This window comes from Ascidia mentula, chromosome 6 (genome assembly GCF_947561715.1).
Source record: "Ascidia mentula chromosome 6, kaAscMent1.1, whole genome shotgun sequence".
NCBI classification, from domain to species: domain Eukaryota; kingdom Metazoa; phylum Chordata; class Ascidiacea; order Phlebobranchia; family Ascidiidae; genus Ascidia; species Ascidia mentula.
The window spans coordinates 8451123-8470705 of NC_138571.1; the positions used below are offsets into that span (position 1 = coordinate 8451123).

The window sequence follows — 19583 nt, forward strand, 5'->3', positions numbered from 1 at the left end:
CGCGTTCAAAAACAGGACATTGTCGCCTTGAGATTTTTGTGGTGGCCCGGGGGAGACTTATCCTAGCTGTGTCATATTTTGCTTGCCGGAGACGGTCGAAAAATTCGGTGGCAGATTTGACAGGGACGTTGGAGACATCGTTCACAACGATTTTTATGTTGACGACTGTTTGACTACATCCCATACATTCGAGCACGCTGTTGGTATTGTAGCGCAGCTATGTGACTTGCTAAAAATGGGAGGATTTCGCCTCACTAAAAGTGGATGTCTAACAGTCAAAACGTTTTGGATCAAATTCGCGAGACAGAAAGGCGACATAGGTAACTGACGTAAGTTTGGACGCCTCCGTGAAGGAGCGTGTGCTTGGCGCATACTGACGTGTAAAGAATGATGAATTTGGGTTCAGCATAGCTGACACAATGCAAGGCAAGAAATTCACCTGTCGCAAAATTTTATCTGCTGTTAATACGCTGTACGACTCATTGGGTTTTGCGACACCCGTTAATTTGATTGCTAAGGTGCTGCAGCAGCAAATAATTCGACAGAAATTGGGATGGGATGACGAGCTGCCAGAAGATGATGTTGAGAAATGGCGACGCTGGCTTTCCCAGCTGCCGGAGCTCGAAAAGCTGACACTTCCCCGCTGTTTCAAGCCGGCGACGTTCGGCTCAGTGGCGAAGTCCGAGATGCATCACTTTTCTGATGCGTCTACTCAAGGATACGGAACCGTATCATACCTCAGACTGATCAATGTTAATGGTAAAGTCCATTGCTCGTTTTTATTTGGCAAGGCAAAGGTAACACAACCTAAAACCGAGAGCATTCCCAGGCTCGAACTTGCCGCTGCTGCTCTAGCGGTGAAAGCTGGCAAATAGCTTCGACGCCAATTGAAGTTCGACAACTGTACGTCCGTTTTTTGGACGGACTCGTGCGCCGTCCGACAGAGCATATACAACCAAAGTAATCAGGTTGGTTAAAATTCATCATTAGGACAATGAACAATGGGGGCACGTTGGTTCACAGCAGAATCCCGCGGAAGATAGTGTTTGCACAGAGTCAACCGATCGACTGATGAATCACTATTCAGCTCTTCATAAATTAAAGACATCGGTCTCGTGGCTGCTACGATTTAAGTCATTCCTGCGTTCAAAGGTTTCTACAATCACCGGCAAATTGAGTGTGGAATGTTTAAAGAATGCGGAATTGAAAATAATTATAAGTACGTACAACGTCAGTGCTTCGCTTCCGTGATCGACATTTTGTCACAGGTCGGAGTCTGAAAGGGAGTTGCAGAACAAACTGAAGAAGTCCAAATATGCCAGTTCGTTGGTAAAGCGTAACCCCCAACTGTTTGATGAAATTCTGCGAATTGAGGGGAGGTTGGAGAAGGCGCCGATTCCCTTCGACGCAAAACACCCGATCATACTGCCGTATGATCACCACCTGACAAGACTTGTTATTTTGCGTCACCATCACGAGGTTGGCCACTGCGGAACCGGCCACACATGGACTTCACTACGTCAGCGCTTTTGGATCATAAAGGGTGTCGCCGCAGTTAGGAAGGAACTCAACAAATGTATGTTGTGTCGCAAAAGGAATGTTCGACGTGGACAACCACAAATGGCTGACTTGCCATTTTCCCGACTGAAGCCCGACGAGCCGCCGTTTTTCAACATTGGCATCGACTACTTTGGTCCATTCATGGTAAAACGAGGAAGAAGTGAAACAAACAGCTAGGGGTGCATTTTCACCCGCTTGACTATGCGAGCCGTACACAGTGAGGTGTCGACCGACTTGACTACGGACGCGTTTATTAACGCATTGCGTCGATTTATTGGAAGAAGAGGCTGACCAAAAGAAATAAACAACGATAATGGAATTAACTTTGTAGGTGCCGCAAGGGTCCTACGTGAAGGACTGCAAGGACTACAGCAATCCCGTCTAGAGTCGTACTTCAAACGACAAGAAATTAAGTGGAACTTCACTTGTCCTGCTGCTTCACACATGGGAGATTCGCGAGAGAGAATGATTAGATCGATTCGTCGCATTTTAAACACGATGCTTACAAGGAACCCAACGATTGACGGGGACATGCTGCAAACCTTTGTGATCGAAGTGCACTTTAAATTAGAGGCCGTTAACGCCGATCAGTTTTACCTGTACAGAAGATGAGCCACTTACGCCCAATCATCTGTTGTTTTTGGGTCGTGCTTGGGACAGCATTCCAGTTGGACTTATCAATCCCAAAGATTGTGTTACGGAATTATTTCGGCAGCTTTGCAATTAAGCGGTTAGATGTTTTTGGGCGGCGATGTTATCCCCCAATTAACCCTTCTACCTAATTTGGTACTTTGCACAAAACTGCCTCCCTAATTCTGATACTGTCCAGAACCCTGCAATAACGGCTCACCACGAAGCCAAAGTAACCCAGGCTGATTGAACTTATTGGACGTCGTGTTCAACTATAAAACGAATAAAAACAGTACAAATGACACTGGCCAAGATCACAATTATCCACAACACCGTAACAGAGGTGCTCACTACACGACGCCCAGAAGGAGACTCCTAGGTTTTGGGAAATCCTTCGCTCCAACACAATCACCAACCAATCAGGATGCGCCTTCTCGACACGCGGCACATCCGGGGCATACAAAAATAAACGGAGCGTAAAATAATAGGAAGAAGAGGGGAGACAGAGGTAATAAAATAGTGTGGTGAAAATAGGTGAAAACAATATAATAAATAAGGTGGTAACAACGAAAGAAAACAGTGAAATTACAAGGTGCCAGCAAGAAAGGTGAAAACAATGAAATACATACAATACTTAACAAAAGTGAAAGGTGACGTGAAGGAAATAAAATTCGTTACACTCCCCCCAACCCAAGAATTGTCCTACTCCTGTTGGACATTGGTCTACACGTGTGTCTCCGACGAGAATCGAACTGGCCGGCATCGGGTCCGTGTAGACCTTCTGCATCCGCCCGAATTATCCGGTGAACTCGATACCTCTCCATTGTCCACTCGGGTTGTATTTGGCCTAAATACATACACCATCGTAGGTTGTTGATCTTCAGCCTGCGGAGGTTCCGCCGTTTGCTCAGCGGGCATTGGGAATGCATCTGTGGTCGGTTTCAGCCGATTGAAATGGACAGTCTGTTGTTTACCAGTCCCATCTTCAATGACATAGTTTACAGGCCCGCGTACTTCGACCACTCGGTACGGACCTTTGTAGGAATACTGCAATTTCTTGCACCGACCTACGGGAACGACCGGGTTCGTTAACAGCACATAGTCTCCCATCGAGTATGGCTTTCCCCGTTGCCGCAAGTTGTAGCGGTCTTCCATACGCTTGCGCTGTGTCATAAGACTTTCCCTGACAATTTCTTCGGCCAGCTCTAGGCCGTCGCGTAACTGGTCGATCTCCACTCCGTAAGATCGTCTTGAATCTTCTCGGAGGGATCCCAATAAATCTACAGGAAGGCGCAACGGTCGGCCGGTCAAAAGGGTGGGCGGAGCTTCTCCCGTTGCTTCATGGGCGCTTGCGTTGTAAGCTGCGACTACTCCTGGCAACGCCTCGTCCCATCGTCGTTCGTCTTTAGCAGCTAGCTCTGGGTGGTTACTCTGCCGCTCTGGCAGCTCGTCCGGTTCATATCCGGTGGTTGCTTTCAAGTCCACGGCGTTGACCTGTTCAATCCCTCGGCCTTCATCCGCTCTCTTGTATGGACATTCTGGATCATCCTCCAGGGAGTCGGATTTCTTCCGAACCAACACGATCGGACTGCTCCACGGCGATTTAGACGGCCGAATCAGTCCTTGTTTGTCCATTTCTGCCATAATCTCTTCCACTTTCGCCTTGTTGTGGTGGGGCATGCGGCGGGGTGTGGCGAGTTTTTGCACCGACTTTGGCGCCAAATATTCGGATGTATCTCGAGCTATGCGTTTTTGGTCGAAGTGACATTTTATCTCCGATGCGCGACGAATCGACCTGGAAAACGAAGGTGTACATGGTATGTTTTGACGACTAGTGTCGACATCCCTTGTGTGTATATCCGTATGTGGGCAGTCGCGCCGCATATGGCCCAGTCCACCGCAACCGTAGCAATCCGTGCTCGCACGTTGCTGTATTGTGGTCGTTCGCGCTTTATGGCATCCATTTGGGCTTGTAACGTCGCTAAGGCGTCCTCGAGTTGTGTGTTCTTTTCCTTGGAACGTTTCTCCATGTCTTCTAACTTTTTTAGTACTAATCCCATCTCTGATGCTTTGGTGTTTACTGCAGCGACTTCGACAAAGCTCGGTGTTTGCGTATTGACAACGACTTGAGCTGCGGCTCTGAATGATCGCTCATACTTGATGGTGATCGGGATAGTGTCCGCGAGGCGCCGGTCTTGCAAGCCTTGCAATAAGGTAAGGTACAGAACCTCATTTTTAAGGGCAGCTTCAGCGAAGTTGCTGTAGGCGCCATCGCCCAGTGCCTGTAGGGCGTAAACGAATTCACGTGCTGATTCGCCAGGTAATTGCACGCGCCTCATCAGCTCGGCGCGTTGACGCTCTGCGTGTTGACCGGTAGCCCTTTGGCGCAATGCGCGTTCTTTGAGGTCCTTGTAGGAAACCTCGAACAAGTTTGCGTCTTTTTCTTGTATTGTCCATTTCAAGTCGTTGACAATGCTTGCCAGGAACAGGTGTCGTTTCATTTCTTCCGAGGCCTCGACGCTCGTACAATATGACTCAAATACATTAAAATACTGTCCTAGGTCAGCTCCCGGCCGTAAAGGCGGAGGTTGTATTAAAACATTAAAAGCCATTGTTAAGAAAAACCAACCTTTAAAATATCATAAAACCAAAATACACGTAGGGAGTCTTCCCAGTAAAACCAGCCGGGTGTGGTGACAGGGTCCTAGCGTGCTCGCCAAGTTGTTACGGAATTATTTCGGCAGCTTTGCAATTAAGCGGTTAGATGTTTTTGGGCGGCGATGTTATCCCCCAATTAACCCTTCTACCTAATTTGGTACTTTGCACAAAACTGCCTCCCTAATTCTGATACTGTCCAGAACCCTGCAATAACGGCTCACCACGAAGCCAAAGTAACCCAGGCTGATTGAACTTATTGGACGTCGTGTTCAACTATAAAACGAATAAAAACAGTACAAATGACACTGGCCAAGATCACAATTATCCACAACACCGTAACAGAGGTGCTCACTACACGACGCCCAGAAGGAGACTCCTAGGTTTTGGGAAATCCTTCGCTCCAACACAATCACCAACCAATCAGGATGCGCCTTCTCGACACGCGGCACATCCGGGGCATACAAAAATAAACGGAGCGTAAAATAATAGGAAGAAGAGGGGAGACAGAGGTAATAAAATAGTGTGGTGAAAATAGGTGAAAACAATATAATAAATAAGGTGGTAACAACGAAAGAAAACAGTGAAATTACAAGGTGCCAGCAAGAAAGGTGAAAACAATGAAATACATACAATACTTAACAAAAGTGAAAGGTGACGTGAAGGAAATAAAATTCGTTACAATTGCTACAGTCAAAGGCGGTGGAAACACATTGAAACGGTCGATTGCAAAATTGTGCTTGCTCTGCGAGGCGAGCACGTCAAACGAATAAGTGCACCCGACGTGTTCAGGCCACGCAGTCGTCGAACTGACCCTGAATTGCGGTGCACAGGATCCTAAACTGATGAGGATATATCATAGACGCCATGTTGATCTTGTTTGTCGCTTTATAAATGCGGCCCATTTCAACAAACAAAACGGTTTTAGCCATATCACTACTCACAAACTACGTCATGAATACGTCACAGTTCGATTACGTCAGCACATGCATGTTGAAGCACACTTAATAACAAAAACAAATGTAAAGTGGCATACTTACGCTTTTTATTCTATTTGTACATGGCCTTCAAAAAATTTCTCGGAAAAACCATGTGTTATTTCGAAAAAGGAAATAGATAATTTTTTTACCCATTGGAATCATTACAATACTTATTTTGACATATTGAAAATTCGTTTTAAAACTCTACGCACGTTTCAAGTAATTCGAACTTGTTTGTGACTTTATTATTTCTCCGCATGCAAAAAGTTGCATTTGATCCCCTGGAAAACATGCGTGGCGGAGTTTCTGCAAGAGAATAAAGAAAAGGAGCCGTTGCAATGCCATAAGAGCACATTATGGTGTCAGCATAGACAACTTAAAGTGCATATGACACGGCCATGACAACTTTGCGTCGAAAAAATGCATGGTTTAGATAGGAGAAGGCGCCTGTTTTTGCAGATATCGAATAGTTTTCAACATAGGAGAATCCACATATTACGTTACCTTAAAGGTCAGGACAGGGTTTTGCATCACACAAAAATTTGTCATTGTGACGTCACGAATCAAAGGCTTATTTGTCCCTAATTAACGGAAGACCATAGGGTATAGCAGAAACGACATAACTGTGAGTGGACAAAACCACAATGCTAAACTAACGGTTTGTCTCTGTCGTGTTTTCAAAAGTTCATATATCACGTTAGCGATCATAAATGCTGTAACAACAAGAACACCCTATCCCAGTAACTGTTTTATTATTACACAATTAAATAAGACATAATACGTCGAACAGCGGCCATCTGTCTTCAGCTTAAATTTACATCAAAATCCGTTTATTGCACTTGTTCACTTTTTGTCCCCTGTTTAATGCAATATTATGCTTAAACCAGTTTTACAATGTTTTCCATTCCTACGCATAAGGCTTGCTACCAGCACTCGCGCACGACCGAAGCGCCTTCTATGACGTCACGCAACAATATCTCGCTATCGCACGATTTCGTTCTCCGGTCCCCCCAAAAACCCATTGTAGCCATCGTAGGCATTGTAGGCATTGAATCTAGGCATCGTCGGCATTGTAGGCACTGAGGCCTAGACTAGGCTCAATGTCTACGATGCCTACAATGCCTACAATGGTATATTTAGAGGCACCATCTCAGAAACAAGTCGTCGTATCAAGCTACTTTTCTTAGTTCTCTTAGTTTGATTATTAACATGTTTGATTTTTACGTGTCATATGCACTTTAAATTTTTGAAATGTTGTTTTTCTTCAGGATTTCAGGCGAATTTCGGGTTCTTTACCACGAAAAGTGATCTTTTCTCTTTTTTGTTTCTGCTGTAGGAACATCCCGGAACACAACAGTGCGACCTATTCCTATACTTATTCCAAAAACAATTATAAACAAGAGTTTATGCTAATTTTGCGTTCTGTCTTGCCATCTATCTTACGACAAAAACGATGTTGTTACATGTTCGTTCAACCGTGAGTATAAGTCTATACACTAGAGGCACTGTTTTGATGCCAATTATTTACATTGTTTTGTTGGTTGTCTCTTTTGAACCTGCTAGGATTCTCTGTTATTTCTTGTCTGTAGTTGAGTATTTCATAAACAGCATGTGGCAATTAGGTATTTTTTAAAAAAAGAACAGCTTTTTACGGTGTTCCAGCACTGTTTAAATAAAGTGAAGATTTAAAGTGCAGTTATGGCCGACCAACATGAAAAGATTAAACGAGGTCCAAAAAGAGCCACATTTAAAACATTTGGAAGTTTTTTCACTATGCATATGGTGAAAAAGTTAATAACAAAGCGTGGAAAAACATCAACAGTATTGGAATCTGATGTCAAACAAAAACACAGTGATAAGGATGCTATTGAAGCAGGGTTTTCGTCAAATGGTTCAAATTCACAGAAATATTTGCACCGGAATGGATCTGTTAATTCATCAAGTTATTTAGGGGTTGGTGTTTCCAAGGCGTTTCATGGCATTGATTTAAACTCTGTGAAAGCTATACCTGGTGTGTTTGGATTGGTAAATCATGGAAATACATGCTACATTAATTCTATCGTACAGTGTCTCAGTAACACTGATTGTTTTGCTGAATATTTTGTGATGGGCCAGTATAAAGCTGACATGAAGAATTGTCATAAAGAAAGAAGTAAGAAATATGGCACTAAGGGAGAAATTGCAGAAAATTTGGCCGTTGTGGTTCGCAGCTTGTGGACAGGTACATATTCTCAAGACATGACAAAACAATTTAAAGAAACTATTGGAAAATTTGCTACACAGTACAAGGGTCATACACAACATGATTCTCAGGAATTTTTGCTTTGGTTGTTTGATAAACTTCATGAGGACTTAAATCAGTTGCCAGTGAAAAAGTTTTCATTTTCGAAAAAGCAATCTTTTTATCGGTCAAGTTCATATAAAGGAAACAAAAATAACTTTCCTGTTACACCAAATAGCAGTTTTATACTCAGAGTGTTTCAGGGTCAATGTCAGTCAAGCTTAACATGTAGAAACTGCAAAAAGCTGAGTAACACAAAGGATCCATTTCTTTGTTTGTCATTGCCCATTAGGCAAAGAACAACAAACCCAGTTTATGTTAATGTTGCCTTTCTTTCAAACCGCCGAAAAAGTGGAATAGCCACATCTCTGAAATGTATTGGAAAAGTTTGGAGAATTGCTGTATCAGTACCAATGGAGGGAAAATTGTATGACCTGCGTCAAGCAGTAGCAAGTGAATGTGGAATACACTCAAGACTACTGGTATTTGTTGATGTACAAGAAGATGGTTTTCATAGTTCATATGGAGATGACTGTAGTCTTACTGAGGTGCCTGCATTATCTTCAAATGATCCTAATAATAGCATTTTATATGCATTTGAGATGCCTCATATTGCCAAGCTTACTGCTGGAACATTGCCACGTAATTTTGCAAGTAAATATAACAAACACTTCAAAGTAGATAAACATAGCATGAAAGCTAGCTATTCCAATCATGACAGCATTGTAGTATTACTAATAAACAAGCTTGGAATAAAAGATCAAGGTAAATATGATTGTTTTTTTGTAATTTTTTTGATTAGATTATAACATTGATAAGGCAGATTTGGAAACAAATCTTTAAATACAGACCATGGTTGGGTGCACTCATAAGCACTAAGTAAAAGGGTGCCTTGCTCAACCTGAAACATTACCAGGGGTACCACACCCCCATTTTATCTAAGCACATGTGTGCGGGAGCCTCACAAATTATGTACTGAGCGGATGAAATGGATGTTTTGTTGTAATACCAATTAGTTAATTTAAATTATGCATTATCAGTGTCTTGTCTAGGTTGTTTAAACATAAATAACATTATAATTTGTGGTAGTAGAATGCTGGCATAGATAAGTGTATGGATTGAAACACAGCCTTTGGCCCAATTTATTTGCACCGCAGAAGTTGTTCGATATTTCACTTAACTGCTACAATGCGCTACATGTTTTTTAAAGCTGAATTTGCATGTGGTAAATGTCTGAAAAAAATTTTAATCGCATCTAACAGCTTCATTAATTAGATATATACCGAAACCGAACACCCCTCTCATATTTTTTCTGGATCCGCCACTACCCAATTATATCTTGTAATTTAGTATGACTTCAAGGCTTTTTAATTATTTTTAGCTATGTGTGTTAATTCATAAACTCCTAAGCTACTAGGTTAAAGTTTATATGTGTCAATAAATATTTGTTATCATCACAAATCACCATTCCGAAGTATTTTGCTATTAGCAGTTTTTTAACTATCGTTGTTTCAATAATGTGTCAAGTACACAACCAAGACCCTAACTCCGCTAACTTTTAAAGAGGATTATCAATGTTTTAACCAAACGCATTGCATTTTGTATGGTCAACTTATAAGTGCGGTTGTGTAAAAGCCCTTTTGCATTGCAGAACAAAAGTAGGAAAAATGTTTTTTTAAATTGGTTGCAAACAGTAACGTAATGTAATTGCACATGTCTTTCATATCGTAATTCACACAGACCAAGGTGTTCACAATTTATAAAGCCTCGACTGGTTAAAAACGTTTTGACCCACTAAAAAAACTCCTATGACACATTTTGTGTGACATCCTAATTTTTTGGCACCCGATGGATTTCTGAAACCTGGCGCCTAAATCTTGATCATCCTGTTTGTAGGAAGACGATTTGGCACCCCACATGTGTTCAGAATCAACAGAGATGTTACCTTGAATGAGTTGCAAAGTGTGGTTTTATCACTACTTGGAAATTCATTGAAGAATGGAATCAGGCATGACAAGCTTACTTCGTCATTTTCTATTGAGGTAGTGTACACAATGAAGTGTAAACAATTAATATAAGCATTAATGTCTTGTTCAAAATATTCCTCACACAAAGCATATTTTCAAAACAAATTAACTGCCAAGACTACAGTATGCTTTGTCACCTACTTGTAGTAGTGTACTGTCTGCAGCTTACATATCAGTATTGGCTCAATTGCTTCCACATTATGTAATCAGATTACAGCAGTGTTTTCTTTTGTTTTTATCCATGAAGAAGGTTATTGATGTTGCCATACAATAGTCTGATACAATTAAGAACTTTTTCTAATTTGGTTCTAAACGACTGTCATCAATTAGGTTTTGTATGGCAAACAACTTAAACTGTATATTCGGAGGCAAACTTAAAAGACTAAAAAAAAAAACTAAACCAAAAATATCACTATCCGCATGATTTTGGTGCAAACCCAAATAATACAGAATACTCATGTATTCATGGGCGTATCCAGGGGGGGGGTCCAAGGGGTCCGGACACCCCCCTTTTGTGAAATATTTTGGTCTTTTTGGTGACTAAACAAACGCCACTGTATTTTTTGTCAAAATCTGCGTGAAAACCAGAAATTTTCTTTGACGTTGACCTAAAAACCGCATCGTGCTTGCATTCGCCATTGTTTCCAAACAGGGAGCATCGTTACCGAACACTTGGCATTGTTACCAAACATGTTGCATTGTTACAAAACAAGTGTCTTTTTTCGCCAGTTTACGGACAATACGTCACGTTGTATTGATAAGCGGTTTTCTTGCGTGAAAGTCAATTAGTTTAGTTGTTTAACTTTGAAAGCAGTAGTGATAAAACTACGACGCAAGCAATACCTCAAAAACTTGCATCGAGTGTTCCATAGCGTTACACAATTGCGCAAGCCAGAAAGCCACCGTGTATGACGATTGGCGCGAACACCGGCGTTCGTATTTTGCGATTCTCGACCACAATTAACCTTAGTTTATACTTGAAAATCGGGGAAATCCCTAAAAAATTTGGACCCCTCCCTTTAAAAATTCCTGGATACGCCCCTGTATACATTTATGGGAATGGGAGCATATAATTATGGTTGTATGATACAAAGGTTTTTTTGTAGTTCTTTGCCTCTGTAATGGCAACACCATTTAACATCATATTATAGTTATGATGGCAGAATAAAGTATAAGCTGATTCATACTAGTTTGTGTTTGTAACTTATTTCCAGAAAGACAAAATACCTTATGTTAAATGTGACAAACATTTTTGGTTTGTGAGTCCTGTTCAATGCAACAAGTTAGTGACATGAAAACACCTCAAAACGATCAAATGTCTGCATGTGTCTGATAACTGGAAAGTTAGAAATAGTATCCTTTTTCTTTTTAAAATACAATTTGGATTCGGATAGTTTAAGAATGTAAATTGCCCTTCCCAATTTGTTCTAATCATTGTATTTTAATTTCGATTTTACATCAAAGCAATGTTGCAAAGATTGTTTTAGAATTTTCCTGTTCTACACATGGCGTCGATTTTTTATTGCGTGTTGAACATCTTGAGAAAAATTGGCGTTCATGTCGAATAGCAAAAATGTCGTATCTGGCAATGCATCAGAATGACCGGGCTTATTTCAATTACAGGATTCTTGTACTTAATGGACACATTAAAATAGCGACAAAACACTTAATTTTGCATTTTGTAGGCTGCTATGTCTCTTTAAAGGTCTGATTGAACGAAAAATGGTACTTGTTTCAAAACAATGCAACATGTTAGGTAACAATGCCACATGTTCAGTAACAATTCTCTATGTTCGGAAACAATGATTAGTTTAAACATAATACCTTTATTGGCTTAACTTTAAACTGCTGGCTAGTTTTTGTCCAAAAATTTATTGCAGTTGCTTTTGTTTAGCCATCTAAACAGCCAAATTTTTTTTCTTCAAACTACTTTTGCTACCAGCATCTCTGGCAAAAAAATTTCAACTACATGTCAATAGGTAATCAAAATGTTGTATAAAAACATACTACTGCAACATAGTTAGTGCAGTATTTCCTTGCATACTATTTTGAGAGGGGATTTAGGGCTAATAAAAATATTTTTTAATACATGGATATTTTCATGGGAACTGTTTTTTCAAGGAAGCAAAAATATACATAAAGGCCTCTCTTGCTGATTCATGACCCCTTGGTGTTACATGAACGCCAGATCAAGTATCGCTGGGTCAGATTATACCCTTGATTGAGTAATCCTAATTTGGAGAAATAGCTTTTGAATTGTAAAAATGGTCCAGACATGAAGTAAAAACCATACTGGAGTACAGAACATGGTTTAAATATTATCGAGGTCAGTGTGTCTTAACCTATGGCCCCATTTTGAATCACCTGATGCAATTTTGGGATTGTGGAACAAACATGCTTTTATGTGGCAGTTCCGTATTTTACCAATTTAGTTCTTTACCGAGGGTCACAAAATAAAAGAATTTGAGAAGCCCTGATCTAGGCCATCTTAGTATAGTAGAACTCGGTTAATGCAGAACTTCTCCTTATTTGCCCAAAATTATGAATTAATTGTTTTGTTCCTTTAAACAAAAATGTTGGGACATTCTGGAATACTCAATCTTAATCTTTGCCGATTCCAAATTAAAGTTGCCCTTTTTGTATCTTGTAATCGTTATTTGTTACATTTTGACTGCATTGTTCTCTGTCACATTGCAACATTGATTGATTTACTATGTATGATGAAACAGTCGAATATGCTTTTTGGGAAAATTAAGTTACAAAGATGTTTTAGCTGTGTTCAGTTACAGCAACTTTTACAAACTACACAGTGTTGGCTGGAAGCAAACACCATCCGACAATCTGGAACTTTCTAAGAGGTGCATCCAGATGGCCACTGTTTTGACCTGTTTAGTCTTATCAGTGCAGCGCTTGGTGTGACTCTTAGACGACCTTGCTGACCAAACGGCCAAGCAAAGACTACCACTTTGTGGTGACTATTCAATCACCGTCGTCCTCTCACAAAAATCATAGTGGCTTCACTTGCTTATATATCTGAAACTTTGTCTAATCCAGACAAATTTGTCACACATATTGAATAACTGAGTTCTACTGTAGAGTAGGTTTGTGAAACTGTGGGATTCAAAAGAGTCCATGTGTCGATTAGCCTTTATCAACAATTTTGATTGCTTAGGTTGTTGATGGATTGCCAAACAAATCTTGTATTTCACATTATCAATACCCACTGAAACTGCCAACTGTGGATAAAGCAGTGGAGAATTGCCCAGCTGGTGGACCACTCCATATAAAACTAGTGGTAGAATGGGAACAAGACACAAAACTAAGCATGTTTGAAAAGATTTCTGATGAAAAGGTATCAACCTGTTCTGTTACAGTTTACTTGTGTTGTTAACATAACAAGACTATTAAATGAAATGATTTTGATTAATTACTAGAAAATTTTGCTGTAGGTTTATGTTTGCTTTGGTAGCAATGGTACTTTTGCCCATTTACTGTTTGTAAAGCAATGTTAGAAGTGTGGAAATTCAGTGCCAGAACAAGAAATAATTCTATACTAGCCTTTATCTCTTAAGAGTGTCTTATCATATTTGTGTTCAAGGTCCACATGACTAACATTTGGATTTGTGGTTAATTTATAGGTAGATATCCAGGAGAGTGTTCGTCTACAACGCTTATTACACCAACAACCAGTTACCTGTACATTGGAAGAATGTTTTGATCTGTACACTCAAGTAGAAAAGTTGGGTCCAGATGATACATGGGTTTGTCCCCATTGTCGCAAGCAGCAGCATGGAACAGAGAAAAAACTAAGCCTCTGTTCTCTTCCTGATATCTTGGTGTTGCATTTGAAACGCTTCCACGTTTTAGAAGGAAAGCGAACAAAGCTTTGCACTAGAGTTGAGTTTCCAGTAACTGGTTTGGATATTTCCAAGCATGTTTACCAGTAAGCATAAAAAATATAAATATTCCACTTATCAAATAAAAATATACCTATTGTTTAATTTGTTTTAGTGACTCGAAGGTTTTACCAATAAAATCCCATGTATGGAAGGCTGGTGAAATGAATAATCATTTCCATGGAGAACATGAGTATCTTTATGACTTATATGCAGTGTGTAACCATTTTGGGAGTCTAAATTCGGGCCATTACACAGCATGCTGCAGCAACCCATTAAATGGAAAATGGTATTGATAGCTAGTTAAACTGTAATTTTTTGCTGATGCTAAACGTAACACTTGATTATTCAGTTCTTTTGTTACATTTTGTTTCTAGTCCTGCACACATATGTTTTAGCATGTTTACAGCAAAAAGTTTATTTTTTACGAAAATAGATTTTGTAACATGTGTTTTCATTCTCAGGAAACTGTTTCTTATTAAATTTTTATTAAACATTACAATTATCAACACACACAAGAGCCACAACCCATTGAAATTATTTTCCCAGCACAATTTAACTATCATGAACTAAATTTTTTTGTGACTTCATCAACTTGGTTTACTTTAGTTATTTTCCGTTTTGACAAAAACATCTGCTTTAAATGAGACTTTAATTGTTAAGGTACCAGTTTGATGACAACAATACTGAAGTAATTCAAGAAGAGGAATTATCATCTCAATCCGCATACATTTTGTTCTATCAGCGCAGATCAGTTTCTGTTGCCCTGTCATGTGGAGGAATGTCTAACAACTCCATTATGTCTGATCATTGGGCATTTAATTTGCCACAATACAAACAAAATGTGCATGTAAGTAGATGTACTAAATAAATTTTATGATATAAAGACAAAATGCAAAAATATTTTGTTACAGTTCAATTCACAAGGTCAGTTGAATGCCTATTCTGTGAGCCACAAAAGTGGCAATGCATTCAATTCCATTGTCAGCAACTGTAGCAAAATTGAAGCTGTTGTGAGTGAAATACAAAGTGACGTTAAGCATGCAAGCAATGATGAAAGTGATGAGGGTGGTTTCGATGCACCAAAAAAACCATTTGTTCGTGGGTTACAGCGGCAAAATTCAGCAATCTTAACAAAAAGTCAACAAAGAAATGATGAATTAAGGGGCCATCAGTATCGCTCATTTCGAAATAATCGTAAACTTAAACATAACACAAGTCCGGTTTGACAGCTGCTTATTAATGTTTGATAACACTTTGGAACTGCTACATGTATCCTTCAAATATGTTATGTGCTTTAAATAATGGTGCAAATATATTACATTTTCCTTCAAGTCCTTATTAAATTCTACAATGTTTGTGTGCTTTTTTCACTCTATCGTGCTTCCAGTATTGTCTTTGGACAGTGTTATTTTTTCACATATTTTTGGTTTTAATAGTAAAGTTGGTGATTGTTGTAGTTGCTAACAAAATGTGCCATTTTTCTCAATCCACCAGTGAGTTTATATGCTGGTGTCTCTTGTGGTCATTGTTCATGAATGTGCAAATAACCAATGGTGCATTTTTGTGTACTTTATAATAAATGTTTAATTTTTTAGTGACAATATTTGTCGAAAGTAGCATTTGTTGCACTCAACATTATCATCATAAATTGGGAACAATGTTGGACGAGGTGCATACAATAGCAGTCGGGTTCCGGACGAGGTTCTTGATTCAGTTCAAAAGTGTGGGCTGAGCGTAACTTACCATCGCGTGTTAAGACGAGCTTGTGCCATACATCAAAAATTATGGAGAATCATAATGCACTTTTCTAAAGTTATGAAACTTTTGTTTGTTTCACTGACTGGGTCTGAGTGAGAGCACCCTTGCTTTGGCGTTTGTAATGCTTTTGTAGCACGTGTAATTGATCCGAAGCTTGCTGATAGTTGCCGTAAGCCACACATCAATTAAAAGACAATGGCCAGAAACAACGCCTTTCTCGTGTTATCCTTTGTCCTAAAGCATGTCACAAAATCTTGTTACCACTTGTAAGGGGCTGTGCCAGCGTCCTTGTTTCAGGAAATCCAAACAGATGTTAATATTTTGTATGACGCTTGATACACAATAATTAAACCCGTTTCAGATGTTTGGAATACGTTATAAACAGGTTGGTAAATAGGCCATATTTCCTAGTATTTAAGTATTTCAAATGCGCAGAGTTGTACGTGCAAGTGGTTCTTTGTAGGCTAGTTTTAAAATAAATGTGGTGTAAGGCTTGTGTTTTACTTTTACGATTACCAATGAATCGTTTTCATGACTATAGAATGGTTGTGTGTTGTGGGACTGAGAAAAGTATCTGATAAGACTTGTATGATTGACTAAGCTAATGCCATGATATATGTAGCATGAACGACTTTAAACGAAGGACACCATCCTACGAGAAGCATTTTCTGACGCACACAGATTTCACTGGTGGAGGACATAGAAACTCATGTAAAGTGTTTTTCTCTTCAATTATGGCAAAATATACCAAAGTTTTCAACATATTTTTGGTAGATCCGAAATCCACTTTTGATTGGAACTTGCTCTTTCTTAAAAATAGTTGGGGAACCAAACTAAAAGGTCGTCAAATCAAGAAACAAGATGATCCGGCAACTAAACATGTGTGTAAATAATTTTACAAAGCATAAGCCTGCGTATTGCCTGCGTAGGTAGCCTTTATAAATTACTAAATCTTAAACTGCTTCATATAAGTAGCACTATTCTTGATATAAATACAACCGGGGTGTTGTGGCATCGTGGGGTGCCATTTAAAACTTTCACGGGTGGTTGTCGAAAAATCTTTGCAAAGAGACGATATATTTGAGAAGATATTGTGTATAGCAAACAAAATGTCATTTCTGTTAAAAATATGCGTATGTTTCGTAGCCTGATGGCCAAATAAAACTAGACGCATTTGTCTTCATGTACAGGAGGTCACAAACTCACCAGGCAGACATTTAACAGGTGTAGAAAAACGAACACATATGGTGCAAGGCCATAGCACATTAGGATCTATTCCAGAGCACAAAGCAGGTGTGATTATTATTCAATATGCTTGCAACGAATCAGCTTTAAATTTTTACTTACGTTTAACTGTTGGTTACAGTTGGTAGAATATCATCTCGACGAACGATGGACAATAATACACCGACCCTATTCAACTCAGGGAGATCACCTTTGAAAACTTTGCGTAGCAACTCCAGCGCCTCGTTTTACACGGATATTTCTTCTATTTCTTCGACTACCTTGTCACGTATTCCGCTAAATTATGCAAACAAAGATCTAAGTTCGATAACACCATCGGCGTCAAGATGTTGTACTTGGCCATTTCAACGAGAAGGCAGAGGAATAACTGCGTTTTGTCCATTGCAAGGTGGAAAGACGTTTTCCGAAAAACAATTATTTTCTGCACCATATATTCGTGACCAAAGAGAAACACAAGATCTCATTCACCAGTCTTTAGGCAAACTAGAACTAACAACAACAGGCTGTGCAGTGAAAGCACGTCTTCGATCCCCTCTATACAAGCCTGAACAATCACAAACACAGCCTACGATTTTTCGAAGCAACCTGGTTCACAGACAGAAACCAAAACAGTTTAATCCAAGGTACCACGGGGATATAACACGTCCGGATATGGTCCATTCGTTTACATATAAACAACCTCTTACTAGGGCAATGTCTTCATCCAAGTGGAAAATGGCTGAAAGCACTGGGAAAAAGTGGACAACATACCGTTCTTTAAAGTAATATTTTCATCATGTGAATATGATCATGAAGATCGAGCTTTTCCGCAACCAGTTCAATGTAGTAGTACTTATGATGAACCAAGTATAGGTTTGAAACGTTTACAGAACATGATTAACAACAGCATCCTAGCTTTGGCTTTTCTCTCGAAAGATCGTCTTATTTTATTAATAGTAGTTTCGTCGTTTATTTTATGCAAATAAATCCAAAATACCCTGCATAGTGTCCAAGAGTATATATATATATGCCCAATTCTTTAGAAACAAAACTTTATGCTAGTAAAGAGATAGGTCTATGAAATGGTCATTACTTTAATGATTTTTTGGTAAAAAAATAGCTTGATACAGCCATAGGTTTCTGAGATACAGCTGAGCAAAGTTGCGTTTTAACCGTTGCGACCGTAATCGTGCGAGTGCGAGATTATTGTTGTGTGACGTGTTTCAAGACGCTTCAGTCGTGCGAGAGCTGCCAGCGAGGCTTATTCGTAGGAATAGAAAACATTGTAAAACTGGTTAAGATTTTTTTATTAAACAGGAGCACAACTAGTAAACAAGTGAAACAAACGGATATTGATTTTGTGGTTTAGGTAGTTGTGGTTTAAGTTCACTATTACTTTAAAATCCGCCACAATCATCCACGAATATATTTTTCGCAATATAGTTCGTAACTACAAATGTTAGAATCATTGCCAATAATCAGACAAATAAACCTTCGATATGTGACGCCACAGTGACATATTTATGTATGATGTCAAAGCTTGCTCTGACCTTTGTGGTAACGTACTATATGGGTGTCCGCCTAAGTTTCAAACTATTCGATATCGACAATATTTTTTTTTCTATGCAAACAAGGTGTAGATTCCCAAACCAAAATTTCGTTCTTTTCGTTACTGCTTTTGTTATGCTTTCTATGTTTGACGCAACACTCATAACAAAGGCTGCGCAGTAGCTCTGCGCGTGCAGACCGCGTGGTTAGGTTTGCTTGTACTTGTGTTGCCAGTTTTTTATTTTTCATGTGCTTTAACCTGATTCTATTTGAATAAGGATTCTACTTGAATAAGGTGTGGGTAATGTTTACGTCTGATAACTGTGTTTATCCCTAAAAACTGTGTGACCTTTGGAAGTTTTGCCGGCATCTGATTGATGCAGCTTGTAAATGTGATTTCGCAACGGGCAGTCTGTGCCTGCTGATAGATCGGTCGCAAAACAGTTTGGTGAGTGTACTAGAATGTTTGCAAACCGTATGTACAATTGTGTTTCTTTTTGTTTATAGAAACCGTTCCTGTTCCGTTGGTGTTGTGCTGGTCATTTTCGTTGTATTGAATATAAGTGTCTGTTGTGTTCTGCGGGCTTGGCCACTACCTTGGAGAACTGGGACGCGTTTTTAACACATTTGGGATAAACGCCAAAACTGCTGTGTAGCGTGTAACGCCGCCGATCCGTTGAAAAAGCACGTTGCACAAGGCATGTTAACCTATACAGCAGTGTTTCTCAAACTTTTTCCAATCACGTACCACTCATTTGTATTTTAATACATTGCGTACCACCGTATTACTATACCATAACTGTTATGACATAACACCAATGAATAACAATTTAGCCAATATCACCAGTTGCTTGGATTTCTTTATTGTGCATTTGTGACGCAATATTATCAACGTGAAATTGTTGCACAGTTGAATACACGATGTCAGAATTACTTCAACAGTGCAACAATTTCACGTTGATACTATTGCGTAACAAATACACAATAAAGAAAATCGACATCATGTATTTGCAGCGGTTTT

The 19583-nt window shown here is 39.5% G+C and overlaps 3 protein-coding genes and 1 pseudogene across 4 annotated transcripts; 3 read left to right on the top strand and 1 right to left on the bottom strand.

Annotated features, from left to right (window-relative positions):
* The first annotated feature begins 419 nt into the window (after nt 1–419).
* LOC145907105 (uncharacterized) lies at nt 420–2172 on the top strand. Its single transcript, XM_082994542.1, has 4 exons — nt 420–867; nt 1153–1219; nt 1269–1720; nt 1892–2172. Exons 1-4 carry the CDS (start codon nt 420–422, stop codon nt 2170–2172), a joined length of 1248 nt encoding a protein of 415 aa, XP_082850668.1.
* Nucleotides 2173–2913: 741 nt separating this feature from the next.
* LOC145907106 (uncharacterized) lies at nt 2914–4856 on the bottom strand (annotated as a pseudogene).
* A 2506-nt stretch (nt 4857–7362) lies between these two features.
* LOC145905605 (ubiquitin carboxyl-terminal hydrolase 31-like) lies at nt 7363–15647 on the top strand. The gene is made up of 7 exons (XM_082992848.1): nt 7363–8871; nt 10003–10148; nt 13306–13485; nt 13772–14076; nt 14145–14318; nt 14693–14879; nt 14944–15647. Exons 1-7 carry the CDS (start codon nt 7524–7526, stop codon nt 15256–15258), a joined length of 2655 nt encoding a protein of 884 aa, XP_082848974.1. The 5' UTR covers nt 7363–7523; the 3' UTR covers nt 15259–15647.
* Nucleotides 15648–16059: 412 nt separating this feature from the next.
* LOC145905606 (uncharacterized) lies at nt 16060–18015 on the top strand. 2 transcript variants are annotated; one of them, XM_082992850.1, is made up of 5 exons: nt 16060–16175; nt 16413–16501; nt 16565–16671; nt 16981–17083; nt 17157–18015. In XM_082992850.1, exons 2-5 carry the CDS (start codon nt 16414–16416, stop codon nt 17798–17800), a joined length of 942 nt encoding a protein of 313 aa, XP_082848976.1. In that variant the 5' UTR covers nt 16060–16175; nt 16413; the 3' UTR covers nt 17801–18015. The 2 variants fall into 2 exon arrangements, with proteins under 2 accessions (XP_082848976.1, XP_082848975.1); XM_082992849.1 differs by having other exon boundaries at nt 16413–16671.
* Nucleotides 18016–19583: the final 1568 nt, after the last annotated feature.

Bases quoted from the DNA above. Each gene is read 5' to 3' on its own strand.
- LOC145905605 (XM_082992848.1), top strand. From the start codon at position 7,524: ATGGCCGACCAACATGAAAAGATTAAACGAGGTCCAAAAAGAGCCACA. The intron at 13,486-13,771 runs GTATCAACCTGT...GTTAATTTATAG, and splicing joins AAAAGATTTCTGATGAAAAG to GTAGATATCCAGGAGAGTGT. The intron at 14,880-14,943 runs GTAAGTAGATGT...ATTTTGTTACAG, and splicing joins AATACAAACAAAATGTGCAT to TTCAATTCACAAGGTCAGTT.
- LOC145905606 (XM_082992849.1), top strand. From the start codon at position 16,414: ATGAACGACTTTAAACGAAGGACACCATCCTACGAGAAGCATTTTCTG. The intron at 16,672-16,980 runs GTGTGTAAATAA...CTTCATGTACAG, and splicing joins ATGATCCGGCAACTAAACAT to GAGGTCACAAACTCACCAGG. The intron at 17,084-17,156 runs GTGTGATTATTA...TGTTGGTTACAG, and splicing joins TATTCCAGAGCACAAAGCAG to TTGGTAGAATATCATCTCGA.
- LOC145907105 (XM_082994542.1), top strand. From the start codon at position 420: ATGCAAGGCAAGAAATTCACCTGTCGCAAAATTTTATCTGCTGTTAAT. The intron at 1,220-1,268 runs GTACGTACAACG...ATTTTGTCACAG, and splicing joins GGAATTGAAAATAATTATAA to GTCGGAGTCTGAAAGGGAGT. The intron at 1,721-1,891 runs GTGAAACAAACA...TTAACTTTGTAG, and splicing joins CATGGTAAAACGAGGAAGAA to GTGCCGCAAGGGTCCTACGT.